The sequence below is a fragment of the Bicyclus anynana genome, chromosome 10 (assembly GCF_947172395.1).
Source record: "Bicyclus anynana chromosome 10, ilBicAnyn1.1, whole genome shotgun sequence".
NCBI classification, from domain to species: Eukaryota; Metazoa; Arthropoda; class Insecta; order Lepidoptera; family Nymphalidae; genus Bicyclus; species Bicyclus anynana.
This window is the reverse complement of record NC_069092.1, coordinates 13,036,942-13,051,122: the sequence shown is the minus strand read 5'-3', so window position 1 is coordinate 13,051,122 and position 14,181 is coordinate 13,036,942. Positions and strand designations below refer to the sequence as shown.

Here is a 14,181-nt window from a genome sequence, read left to right as displayed (position 1 = left end):
GTTCAGCAACACATCAATCATTTAATTCATCATATTAAGCTGATTACGGTCATCTTTAGATACTGTACATCTTCGAGTTATCTACACAAAGCTCAGTTCGGTTAGTCTGTCAATCTCGTATTTCTAACTCGCTTTCTTTTTCTTTATTTTTATTATATTTTTTGCTGTCTGTACTCAAGTACATTGGTGGTCTGAAGCTTAATATTTTTGATTAGGTATACGTTTAGCATGTTCAAGCAATGCATCTTGGAGATGTCGTATTGTTTTTTGTAATAGCACATGGAGGAAATTTGCATAATGTCTGTGACAGTATTTTAGTAGAGTATGATAAGAATCATATATTACAATAGTTATTAATATTCACATTCCTTATGCAAATTTGCAGGTTAAATATTTAAGTAGGTATTTTTAGGGTTCCGTAGCACACAAGGAAACCTCATAGTTTCGTCAAGTCCGTTTGAAATTTGAAAAAATAAATGCTTCGGAGTTCCTTACATACATATGAGGCGATTTTTTTCTCGTCTATTCCATAGTGTGTGATAGTGATAGTGTGTACCTCGCTATTGGTATTTTTGCAAACAAAAGGGTTTAAAGTGCTCGTTTATTTTACGGAACCCTACATTGCGCGTGGCCCGACACGCACTTGGATTATTTTTTATTTATTCAACGTAAAGTTAATGCTCGGTTGCTATATCGCCTGATGTTAAATGACGATGCAATATAACATCAGGTGACATTGCAATTAAAAAAAAAATATGAGGCACAGCTTCATCCAATTAATTAATTTTTACCGTTATTCCTAAAACAATTTTTTTTTACATTATTTTAACAAAGTTAGCGATATTATTGCTTTACTTTTAATTTCTTCAAATTATTAGATTTTCTATGGAGCCTGTTTGTTTGGGTTCTTTCGCTGATTGTAAATCGATTTTAATGATTCTTTTTTATTATATTAAATAATAAAATTACCTCCATGTGGAATGTTGAGTCAACTATTATTGTTCCGATAGTTGTTTCAGTCAATGGTCTTAAAATGAAAAGTTTCGACCAACACCTTAAGAAGCTTAAATAGTTGGATCAAGAGCTGTATACAGAATTGAGAGGAGGTTCCTCACTCTGGAGCCCTGACCACCGGTTGCTTGGGCACTCAAATGTCCCGCAGCGGGAGGGTTAAATAAGTTTTTAATAATGTTTTGTATATTTTGTATATATAACATTGCTACAAATAAAAAAATATATATTTATTGGATCAGGATCTTAACTCAAAACAACATTTTTATGGAGTTTTTTTAAAAAAAGTATACCTACATTGGACTCCTGTGAAATATAATCTATTTCCGTTCGACGAACTCGGTGATAGTGTGCAAAGCTGAGGAAATATTAGGCTACTATGGTAGCCGGAAATAAAGCAATTTATAGTCAAGTGACAGATGACCAGCAGGGTAATTCACTATCTTTGAATTAAAAAAAACATAATACGAAATCGAGTTTCTATGTAATAAATGTCATTCAGTGCTTACTAATGGATATCACACAGTAGGTTATTAACATTATATCAATTGGTTTGATGTTTATTTTAATAGGATGAGTATAAAGACAAAAATAGTGAATAGACCAGCAGTGGGCTAATTCACTAAATTTGACGTTTGTTAGTTGACATAAATACGTTCCATGTAACAACGTCATCTTGTGCCTATTGATTCATTTATATTGTATAGTAAGTAGATGACTTTTCTGCTGTTATTATAGACCGAGTTAGTGAATAGGCCAGCTGCAGAGTTCCGTTGTATTGAGTCCATTTTAAAAGCTGTAATTTCAATTACCTGGAATTATGAAATGCAGCCAGTATTCTTACTACCATTCCACTTGGGGTATGATTTGTATAACTCATATAAGGTTTAGTTAGCTTAAATTTCTTACAATATTCTTTCTCTACTTACTCGGCTTTCATCTTGAGAAGGGTTATTATTATTTTTTCTTTTTTTTACTCTTTACAAGTTAACCCATGACTACAATCTCACCTGATGGGCGGAATAGGGTATAAATGCAGACCCCTTTCGGTTTTTACACGGTATCGTACCGGAACGCTAAAACGCTCGGCGGGGTACGTCTTTGTCGGTCTTAGTAGGTCTTAGGTAGAGTGCACCTATGTATATTGTATGCTTACATTGTTTAAAGTAAGTAGATAAAGATATTATATTATGTAGGTCATTTAATAACGTAAGTAGGATGCATACAAGTAATCCGAGCACATCGTCATGGTTCATAGAAGTTGATGTAATTACTTCATCATGATTGCGTGTCTATAATATATTTAGATCTAAATATTGCAAAATATAAACTAATTATATTACTTATCACCTCGTTTAGGTTTTATAGTTAAATTTGTTTATCCTCGTATATAGCATAGAAAACATAAGTACTTTGACTATAGCTCAAAAATTAGTTAGTTTTAAGTTGTTTCAGTTCGTACAAAAATTTAAGGATTTTGCAAAAGTCGCTAGAATATCTGAAAATAGGTTCATGTTACTACTTAGTCAGGTTGATGCATTTTTTCAATAAATTTTATTTCAATATTTGACGAAAACATGTTTATACTATTATTCGAGCGTAGTCACCAGTTATTTCAATTACTGTTTCCCATTTGCTTGGTAGACGGTCGATTCCACAAGCTATCAATCTATATTCGGCTCACTGCTGAGCTCGAGTCTCCCCTCAGAATGAGAGGGGTAAAGCCAATAGTCTACCACGCTGGCCCAATGTGGATTGGCAGACTTTACACTCGCAGAAAATTAAGAAAATTCTCTGGTATGTAGGTTTCCTCACGATGTTTTCCTTCACCGTTTGTGACACGTATTATTTAATTTCTTAAAATGCACACAACTGAAAAGTTGGAGGTGCATGCCCCGGACCAGATTCGATCCCACACTCTCTGGAATCGTAGGCAGAGGTCATATCCACTGGGCTATCACGGCACACTTTCTTTTGCTTAGATGCGATTCACAATATACCAAGTTATCCAAATCGTCGTAAATATTATTCATCTGACAATTTTGAAATCCGATGCCCAACCTCTTCCTGGCTTATCATCCAAGCTGGTATCACCAGATTTTAATCGGGCAAACGACTCCCTACTCTGAATTTTGATGGTTCCTTTGCCAAAAAGTTCGTTGAGATCGAGAAATGATGCTTTTACCATTTTACCAGATTACCATTAGTCCATTTAACGGTCTACTACATAAGTACAGGGTCTCCCTTGTCATGGAAAAGATAGTATCTAATAAGGCCTTTCCTGTAAAGATAAAGGCCAAGTTCTGTAGAACAACACTTTTGCTTACTTTTACTTAGCTTGGTCCTACATACCTACTAAAAAGAACTGGCATACATTCACTACTACGGACGTAGTATATTACATACTAGTCTATATAAACTTCGTCGTGAGTCTTCGTAATAATGTTTTAGAAGTAATGTAAGCGGAACGGTAAAACGTTGACACTTAAATACTTTGGCTCGACGCCAAAGTGCAGGAAAACTTAAGCCTATGTTCTTCTACCGGTGGTATAATCAACACTTTTTAGGTTGAAAACTAGTCAGAAAATTCATTTTTATAAATATACCTTTTGTATCTTTGAACATTTTTTATCATCATAATCACCATCATCATCAACATCATCATCATCATTCCCATCATCATCATTATTAGCCGACGGACATCCACTGCTGAACATAGGCCACCTTTAAGTATTTCCAAACAACACGGTTTTGAGCCGTTTGCGTCTAACGGCTCCCTGCTGTTCGCTTGATAACCTCGGTCCACCTAGTGGGTGGACGACCAACACTACGCTTCCATTCCAGCACCTTGGGACCCCCACGTAAATCTGAAAATCTTTATTGCTTGACTTAATGAAGCAGTGTTTAAGCTCTCTCTCCCATCTTTAGAAATGATTGAAGCTCTGTAGTTTTTAAAGTAGACTGGTAATTATGATGATAAAAAGAAAAAAAAAACATTTTTATTTCATTAGTAGGAATTTAGTTCTTACTAGCGGACGCCCGCGACTTCGTCCGCGTGAAACCCTACTACTACCCTACCCCTACCTTACCCCTACCCTACCCCGACCCTACCCCTTCCCTACACACCTGCCCTACACCTAACCTACCCCTACCCTACCCCTACCCTATCCTTACCCTACCACTACCCTAACCCTACCCTACCCCTACCCTACCACGCGACGGCGACGGAAGCTTAAAAAATGGAGTAACTTCTCCCGTTTTCTCAACATTTCCCTTCACTGCTCTGCTCCTATTAATTGTAGCGTGATGAAAAGTATACTATAATCTGTCCAGGAGTATGAAGAATAATTGAACGAAGTTTTGTTAAAATATACATACCACGCAACGGAACCTTAAAAAATTCAGTAACTTCTCCCGTTTTCCCAACATTTCCCTTCACTGCTTTGCTCCTATTGAGCATAGCGTGATGAAAAGTATACTATAACCTGCCCAGGAGTATGAAGAATAATTGTACCAAGTTTCGTTAAAATACGTCCAGTAGTTTTTGTTTCTATAAAGAACATACAGACAGACAGACAGACAGACAAAAATTTTACTGATTGCATTTTTGGCATCAGTATCGATAACTAATCACCCCCTGATAGTTATTTTGGGAATATATTTAATGTACAGAATTGACCTCTCTACAGATTTATTATAAGTATAGATGAAGGCTATGAGTAGGTGGAGATATCTTTAACAGCAGGTTACGATTAATAACATACAGTTAATAATTGCAATTACAATTAATATTTAGATATTGTTTCCGGCATAGCAAGTAGGTAGGTCTTTCCGTTGATTTTTTTTCTATAAATCCTTTTTACGTACATTGTACTAATATCTAAATGGTCCATACTTCCTCTGTTTGAAAATTGTTTTTTAACTAGATATTGTAAAAGTTAAGTTGATCACACATTCATCAGCATGTGCAGGACGTTGTTAAAATTCAAGTACCTATCATTTAAATTGAATTAAGTAAATTAAAATTAATGAAACTTAATTATTTTTTAATTATTTATTCATATTCAGGCAATACCATATATTTTACATTATACAATATAATATACTAATTATACGAGTGAAACTTTATTATACAATGTAAAATAAGGATTTACCCAGTTTGGCGTAGCCTTAGTTGTCAAGTGAGTGATAGGAAGACCGATTTTATTTTTGGTTTTCTTTTTCATGCATATAGTTTTATATGATTATATTATGCTTACCATAGTAAGAGAAAACCGCACCGAGAAAATTGTTTTAAATCTATGCTAATATTTAAAGCTGAAGAGTTTGTTTCTTATGACGTGTCTATCTATCTAGACACGTCCTACTTGTAACACCAACTTTTCGACAAAATAATTAATATCAAAGTATAGCAGGTACTTGATCAGTAAAAAGCGAACTTTAGTTTCGCAATTAGTGTTCGAACTGAATTGCGCCGTATTGTGTGGTGGCGAGTGGCGAGAATTATTTTAATGACGTTGCGGAGTGAATCTTCTGTATACATAACTAGCCGACGCCCGCGACTTTGTCCGCGTAAAACTCGATGTAAACTTTCAACTACCCCTATCCTACCCCTACTACCCCTACCCTACCCCACCCCTACCCTACCCCACCCTACCCTACCCCTACCCCTACCCTACCCCTACCCCTACCCTACCCCTACCCTACCCCTACCCTACCCCTACCCTACCCTTACCCTACTCTTACCTACCCCTACCCTACTTTTCTGGTTGATTTTTTACACCTTGTGTCCGAAAAATCCAAATATCTTACGGAACCCAATTTTTTTTCCAAAATAAAATTTAGCCTATGTTACTTGTGGATAATGTATCTTTCGAATGGTCAAAGAATTTTTTAAATCAGTCCAGTAGTTTTTGAGCCTATTCATTACATTCAAACAAACAAACAAACATACAAACATAGTTTTCCTCTTTATAATGTTAGTATAGATTATGTTTTCTGTGGTATTCGTTTTAGTAGTTTTAGTTCAGCTATTGTAAAGCGTTCGATGCGTACGGCTGTTACTGATTATAATGTGCTGTCAGCATACTAATTACGAAATATTACACACATAAATTTCAGAGTTAATTAAAATGCAAATGAATGTGCATTCAATGTATACTGTTGAATACTTGAACATAAAAACACTGACAGCAAACATGCGTGTCGATTGTCGGTACACGCAAGTGATTGACTAAAATTTTGCATCGACATCTATTAGCAATTATAAAACAATTTTGTAATTCTTACTCAATATTAAGATGGATTTTAAAAAACAAATACGAAAGAGAAGATACAAACAAATTAAATTTAAAGGAAGGAACCATTTAATCAATCTCATAGCTTTACGAGATTGATTGATTGATGGTTAACATAATTTGTATGATGACTCCAGTGAAACGTACTAACTAAGATTTATATAATTGGACTCGCTTCGCTTGTAGCGACCTATTATCAATTAAATTAATAAGTAACTATAACTAAGTTAATAAGACTTACCTACTATTTTATTATTTCTGACTTTTACTATAACTACTCGAAGTTAAATCTGGGTTATTATACGTCTTAATGAGAATTGAACCAGGAAAAGGATCAAAACCTATAATAATTCAATCTGAGACACCAATAATTATTATGAGTGACTCAAAATCAGACTAAACAAAAGCTTACAAGGTATATGTTTGTAAATCAAGTAGAAAAAAAAGAAGAATAAAAAATAGAAAGAAAACGAAATATAGAAGAATTCTAGAACTAGCAATAATCTATATTCATCATATTTTAAAGCAGATAAATTTGTTTGTTTGAACGCACTAATCTCAGGAAATACTGGTCCGATTTGAAAAATTCTTTCAGTGTTATATGGCCTATTTATCGAGGAAGGCTACCGGCTATATAATATCTCTGTATTTCTACGGCACCGGGAACCAGGCGGGTGAAACCGCGTGGCGTCGGCTAGTCTTATGATAAACTAGCAGACTTAACATAAACAGGATTACTGTTGGTAAAAGAATTTTCCAAATTGGTTCAGTAGATTAATTACCACCTACAATCTCATAAACTTTATACTATTAGTATAGTAGCTGGATAAAAAATAAAACAAACATAATTTATTACAAAACTTTATTGTTAACTTAAACTAACCTACATACCTACGTAAACCAAGCACTAACCAATGTATATTTACGTTAGTTAAAAAACAAAAGCTCTTCGCAGCAAATCTGCGTTTTGGAATGGATGAGAAGTTTTATATTCGATTAATAATTGTTAAAAGATTGCGACTAGCGACGAGGAGAGTGACTATAAGGAAGAAACCACACGAAACCACGGCGCATCGTGTAGCATGTTATTGCTATTTATATGCAGGATGCCGATGTGGTCTTTCCCTAAGAAATTTGATAAATCGAACATAAAGTTATGTATACACATCCGGTCCTTATAATTTAACGGAAAGATACGTGTTTTACTGTTAAAGTTCTAACTTTTAGGACACGTTGTGTAGTGGGTAGGAACTGCAGGAATAAACAGATAATTTAATCACGAAATATCTGATTTGTCTGCTTATGCGCTAGTTCGCTCTGTTATCCACTTCAGTGGAAACGAATATTTACTCACTTTCTTTATAATTATCGACATTTTTATATTAATTAAAACAAAATAATATTTCAAATCAAATGAAAGCTGTTTATGTTGCGGCTTTGCTAATTTATCATCGTGTAGACCATCAACATTGGCTTTGAAAAAATTTCATAACTTAATCTTAGTGACAAAACTCTATGGCTTAGCGGTGGTGGCAGTGGTCGCTACAACAGTAGATGCACCCCCTACTATGGGGGTAAACGTTGTGGGACCTCCAATAGGTATTACACCAGCGCCGCCAGGGAAAGAACCAACGGGACCACCAATGGGATTGTTCGGATTAGCGTCCAGTTGGAATGACCACGCACCGTTGGTGTTCGTCATGCTGAAGTTCATACCGTTGGCCGATGGCGCTGAAAATAAATTACATTCGTTTAGTACACTTAGATCATCAGTGTAAATAACAGTAATTGCTGACAATCAATTTTACGACCTTGGGGTCCTTAAATTTTATGTCAACTCGAATACCCGCCAGCGAAGCAATACCAGAGTAAAGAAATACTCTTGGAATTATATTTGCAAAGCTGCTATATAATTTTTAATGAAACCAAGCTTTCAAACAAAGATCATCTCGAAATCCATCGAAGTAAACCGTACGAAAATAGATATAAATAGTTAGGAAAATTTACATGAATGTAGATACTAGCTTTGCAGCAAAGATACTTATTACTTACATACCTTCACACACCTATACTACATCTATACTAACGTAATAAAGCCGAAGAGTTTGTTTCTTTCTTTTCTTTGCTTGAACGCGTTAATCTCAGGAACTACTGGTTCGATTTGAAAAATTCTTTAGATGTTTGTTAGCCCATATATCGAGGAAGGCTAGGCTATATATTTTCCCTGTATTCCTACGGGAGGCTCAGAGTGACACAGCGGGCGATGGAACGAGCTATGATCGGAGTGTCTCTGCGTGATCGAATCAGAAATGAGGAGATTCGCAGATGAACCAACCGACATAGCTCAACGAGTCGCGAAGCTGAAGTGGCAATGGGCAGGTCACATAGTTCGAAGAGCCGATGGACGTTGGGGTCCCAAGGTGCTGGAATGGCGACCCCGCACTACAAAGCGCTGTATAGGTAGACGCCCACCAGACGTCATCAAGCGAGTCATCAGTCATACCGTAAAATTTAGTTTGGCCTAATTTGCATTTTTTGCTGGTTTTTCCACTATATGTTAAATTGTCTCTCGTATTTTCGTATTGTATTTTTAATTTATGAATTACCTATTCATATTTATTTCAATAAAAAATTAAGGCGGTAAGGTTTGAAAGACGTACCGCCAAGCGATTAAGCGTTTCGGTACGGTTCGTGTAGAAACCGAAAGCGGTGTGGATTTCATCCTCCTAACAAGTTAGCATGCTTCCATTTAGATTGCATCATCATTTACCATCAGGTGAGATTGTCCAATTTCGAGAAAGAAGAGAACCGCCGAATCCAACTCGGCTGGGCAGCATTCGGGAAACTCCGCGATATCTTTTCGTCCGAAATTCCTCAGTGCCTGAAGACAAAAGTCTTCGAACAGTGCGTGTTGCCAGTGATGACCTATGGTTTCGAGACTCGGTCGCTGACTATGGGCCTCATATGAAGGCTCAGAGTCACACAGCGAAATGAACGAGCTATCCTCGGAGTATCTGAAGTGGCAATAACGTTGGGGTCACATGGTGCTGGAATGGCGACCCCGCACTACAAAGCGCAGTGTTGGTAGACCCCCCAGGTGGACTGACGACATCAAGCGAGTCCCAGGGATTCGCTGGATGCAGGCGGCTCAGTATCGTGATGTTTGGACATCCTTACAAAGGCCTATGTCCTCCAGTGGACGTCCATCGGCTGACATGATGATGATGATGAGATTGTAGTTAACCATTCGCTGCCCACGAGTATTTTATCGTAAAGCCCGTCTGCATTGAAGAAGCCGACAGTCAGGGAATGCGGTTTTCTATCGTTGTGAGCCATTTAAAAAAATCTTTATATTCCTCTATCGCGCGGAGCATGATACTGTGCTCGCCTATTGCGATAAGTTTACTTTATATTTTTTTACATGTCACGTAACGGATACGATGGGCGACCGGTCGTCCATTTAGGAGTCAAGAGGTTAAGGGCTAACTTGTAGGAAAAGGTAGGTACTTACGTAGTCTCATATTAATATTCGCAGGGATCCCTTGACCTCGCCGTCTAGTCCCCGGCGGGCGGCGCGTCCCACAGGTGCACATCCCGAACACATCCCAGTCGGCATCCTCGCGGCTTGTGCTCGTGGTTGTGCTTACGTCATCGTCGTCATCGCAAAGATAGTCGCAAAGGTAGTCGCCAAATAATTCTCCAAATAATGGCTGAAAAAAAATTATAACCATGAGAATATTGCCAATGTGAGAACTTCACAATTTATCACTAGATTACATAATATAGTTTTTTTATTTTTACAAGTTAGCCCTCGACTACAATCTCACTTGATAGTAAGTGATGATGCAATCTAAAATGGAAGTGGGCTAACTTGTTAGGAGCAGGATGAAAACCCAGACCCCTCATAGTCGGTAGGGTGTTAACCAAATAACTTGACCTCAATTGGCCCAGCTGGGGTTCGAACCCAGGACCTCCGTCTTTTAAATTCACCGCGCATTCCACTGCGCTCCGGAGGCCGTCAAACATCAATAGGTACATATACATAATTAAAATTGAAATGGTTGTCTGTAATTACAATCAAACTGTGATTTCAAAACAAATGTGTTTTCTGAAGCGCTTGTAAAAATTTACACGACTAAAAAACATGTATTTAAAAATATTTCAGTTTGTTTAGTGGTTAATCGTTCGCCTAGACAAACATACAGTCAGTCCGAAAATAAAGAAGGTTATTGAGCGACATACAGCCTACATATACATGGTTTCCGTGGGATTAAGTCGCGATTTCCCGCTAGTATTATCTAAATTAAATCTCAATCAATGCTCTAGACATAACAGTGTCAAGAATTTCGGAGGGCCTAGTGGGTGTTTGATACTGTTACTATCGCGTTAACGTAAACGCGAAATTCTAAGGAATTGTGAAAACATGTGCATTAATGCCATCTAGTGGCATTAATGCACAATTGTTTCAAATCCATATAAAATCGCGTTTACGTCAACGGGATAGGAAGAGTATGAAAATATAGAAAACTCCCACTTTTGTGTAATTGTTATAAGTTATAACGATTTTCTTGGTACCATAGTTACTCCATTAATAATCTTCATAGACCAGAATATACTTTTTTCTCTTAAAAAAAGTTGGCAACCCTAAAGCGAGATACACTTTATTTCTTATTAAAAAAAAGTTGGAAACCCTAGAGCGAGGGAACGACGCGTGACGTCATCTTTTTTCGAGTGTGCAGGCTCTATCGAATTATAAGACGTTGTCACGTCAAAAGCTTTCCCGCTTTGATCACCAACCTACTCGTAGTTAGACGAGCATACAAAATTTCCTTTTGGAACTTTCAATAATTTCCAACTCGGTAATAATCCTTTTCAACCAACCAATGAGTTTACGATTATCTTCAAAAAAATCCGCAAAAAATAAACATGGAGTTGGAAAGCTGGTGATATTACACCTCTCTGCCTCGAAGAATAATGCTAGCCACAAACGGTCAATTATTCTTACGTTTCTATAGCACCCACGACTATAATTGATCGTGTGTTGGTCACTGCGTACGTACTGCAACTTGAATAGTATGCCGCGTAGGTACTGCCTTTTGCTTTTCAGAAACGTGAAGTTTAACTATACAGAGAGCTTTGAAAATGTACTTAATATGAAAATTTTGACGGCCTCTGTGACGCAGTGGTATGCGCGGTGGATTTCTTAATTGGTCCAGGCCTAGCTGGTGGGAGGCTTAGTTATCACCCTACTGACAAAGACGTACCGCCAAGCGATTTAGCGTTCCGGTACGATGTCATGTAGAAACCGAAAGGTGGTGTGGATTTTCATCCTAACAAGTTAGTCCGCTTCCATCTTAGATTGCATCATCACTTATGATTAGGTGAGGTTGTAATCAAGGGCTAACTTGTAAAGAATAAAAAAAAAATCAGATACAAACCTTTCCAGCAATACGTTGAAACTGCACTAACGTCACAAGCAAGAGCACGCACACACGTAGTGAGCCCATGTTGGTAATATTTTTCATAAAAACACTGCAACGGTTCCTCTCTAACTTATAACTATGCTTTGCGCAAGACGCCTGAAATATTAATAGCTGTTTGCAGACCAAAGAGTATGTAATTATATTTTTAAGTACATTGTAAAATATTTGAACTCTTCTTTGCCATAATTAGTCCTGGTATTTTGCATAATTTTAAGTAATTTGGCATAATTGGCAGGTCCTACACATAATACTAGCGGCGACCATTACCCGCGATAAATAAATATTCATTATTCCGTCATTATTCATTATTCCTCGATTGGTTGTCTGGAAGAGATCACTCATTAGCGATAAGGCCGCCAATAGTACATTAGTTTTTGAATAAATTTCTTGCTTGTTATTATTCTTTTTGGTGTACAATAAAGTATATTTCATTCATTCATTCATACGTGATTTTTCCGTAGCTTATGTGTTAATCTAGGCTATAATCTATCTCCATTTTAAATTTTAGCTAATTCGGTTCAGTAGTCACGACGTGACAAAGTAACAAACATTCACACTACTCGTACCATCAGTTTTTCGCAAATCTCGCAAATACCATGGATTTTTCGGGATAAAAGTAGCCTATGTGTTCATCTAGGGTATAATAATTCTATTTTTTTTTCAACCAAATCGATTCAATAGTTGCGGCGTTAAAGAGTAACAAACATTCAAACATACATACAAACTTTTGTGTTTATGATATTAGTAGGATTAATTACAAAAATAAGTTTAGTTTTAAGTAAACTTAAATTTAGGTAAGTAGGAGCTGAAGTTTAGTGCATACTTGCATGCTCATGTCATGTAATGCCTTTTTGTGTGTGTTTGTGTAGGTAATTGCTGCATACTTCTTAATACGACTGTCTGCAGCAGCATCACTACGGGGTTTGATCAATCGCAGAAGGTCTGCCAGAGTCAAGACCAAGGGCTAGAAGAAGGTTGGGGGCCGGAAGTCCAGATGTCTCTCTAGGACATATCTTGTGAAAAATAATAAATTGAGGACTTCAATCGATGCCACACGCTTGCGTAGCCAGATGGGTTCCTTCACAGAACATAAAAACGGTAGAGGCAGACGCTTTTGTGGGTTGCTTAATTTAAATTGCAAAGTAGGTTTGTCTTACCTACAAAGGTAGGTAATATTTTCCTTTCAATGCAGTTTTATGAAATGTTTATGTTTAAAATGAATATTTACGTACACAGACGAATTCTTACAATACGTAGGTAAGTATGTATTTTTACTGTCAGTTCTGCATATAGTATAATCTATGCCCTCTCCTTCAGCGAGTTGTGAAAATTTTAGCTTTACATAATATAACAATTGTTGTTTAACTTGTAATGGTTGTTAATTTAAGTCGGATATTATTGTTTTGGACACGGTCAAGTTTGAATGTCAACTTGTTTGTGTAGGGTTGTGTAAGATGGTTTATCATACCACGTATGGTCGACACATTACTTTATTTAATTATTTAAACTAAAAACTTACAAGTAAACACACAGGTAATTTCCCACTCGTAACTGCCACAGAGTACCAACCACCAAAGAGTATAGTCTTAGTCTATCCTCTTACATCTCCTTTTTTTCTCCTTACATTTCTAAATTTAAATAATTGAGGCAAGACGGATTTTTCATTTTCCAGCAAATCTAAATACTTTCACATTTTCATTATTACCTTTAACATATTTTATATTATTGTCATTAATAGTTTGTTCGCTATTAATTACTTTTGTAATAAGAATTTGAATTAATACCCTTAACCTTCCTTAATCTGACGTCACAGAAGGTGGTGGAAAACGTGGACCCGCAGGAGGTTACCAGGACCACAATCTTTAGTAATGAAGGAACGACTGCAGAGAGAAATAAATATGGGGGCATCATGAAAAGTTGATACATCAATTGAAAGAGCGTGAAAAGAGCATATTAAATGTATTTTTTTGTAATGTTGAAATAATTAGTTATCAAGTTACCTATTTACAAAAAATAGAAGAAATTGACCTTTTAACTCAAATACTTTATAATCAAAAAATTTTAAAGAAATTCGCAATTTAGTTTTCTACTTAAAGATTTCCGAAAAATCTTGAAACTCTCAAAAATTTTAATATGAAAATCACTTTTGCCATACTAAAACATTTTCTAAAAAATTAGAAACCCTAAATACTTAAATAAGTACAGATTACAAAGATGCGTATCTACTTTTATTACATACAACATACAGGTCCGGCATACTAAACGTGGATTATGTAGAATTTACGAGTACCTACATGCCCTATCAGTTCTGAGAATCATACAACTGCGATAGAATCATACAATTGCAATAGTTTGTATGGGTCTTGTGTTAACACAAAGAACTGAAACTA

At 36.4% G+C, this 14,181-nt stretch overlaps 1 protein-coding gene across 1 annotated transcript; it reads right to left on the bottom strand.

Annotated features, from left to right (window-relative positions):
* Nucleotides 1-7,161: 7,161 nt before the first annotated feature.
* On the bottom strand, nucleotides 7,162-11,880 carry LOC112046934 (uncharacterized). The gene is made up of 3 exons (XM_024083790.2): nucleotides 11,747-11,880; nucleotides 9,820-10,018; nucleotides 7,162-8,039 (listed from the first exon to the last, which is right to left on the bottom strand). Exons 1-3 carry the CDS (start codon nucleotides 11,831-11,833, stop codon nucleotides 7,822-7,824), a joined length of 504 nt encoding a protein of 167 aa, XP_023939558.2. The 5' UTR covers nucleotides 11,834-11,880; the 3' UTR covers nucleotides 7,162-7,821.
* Nucleotides 11,881-14,181: the final 2,301 nt, after the last annotated feature.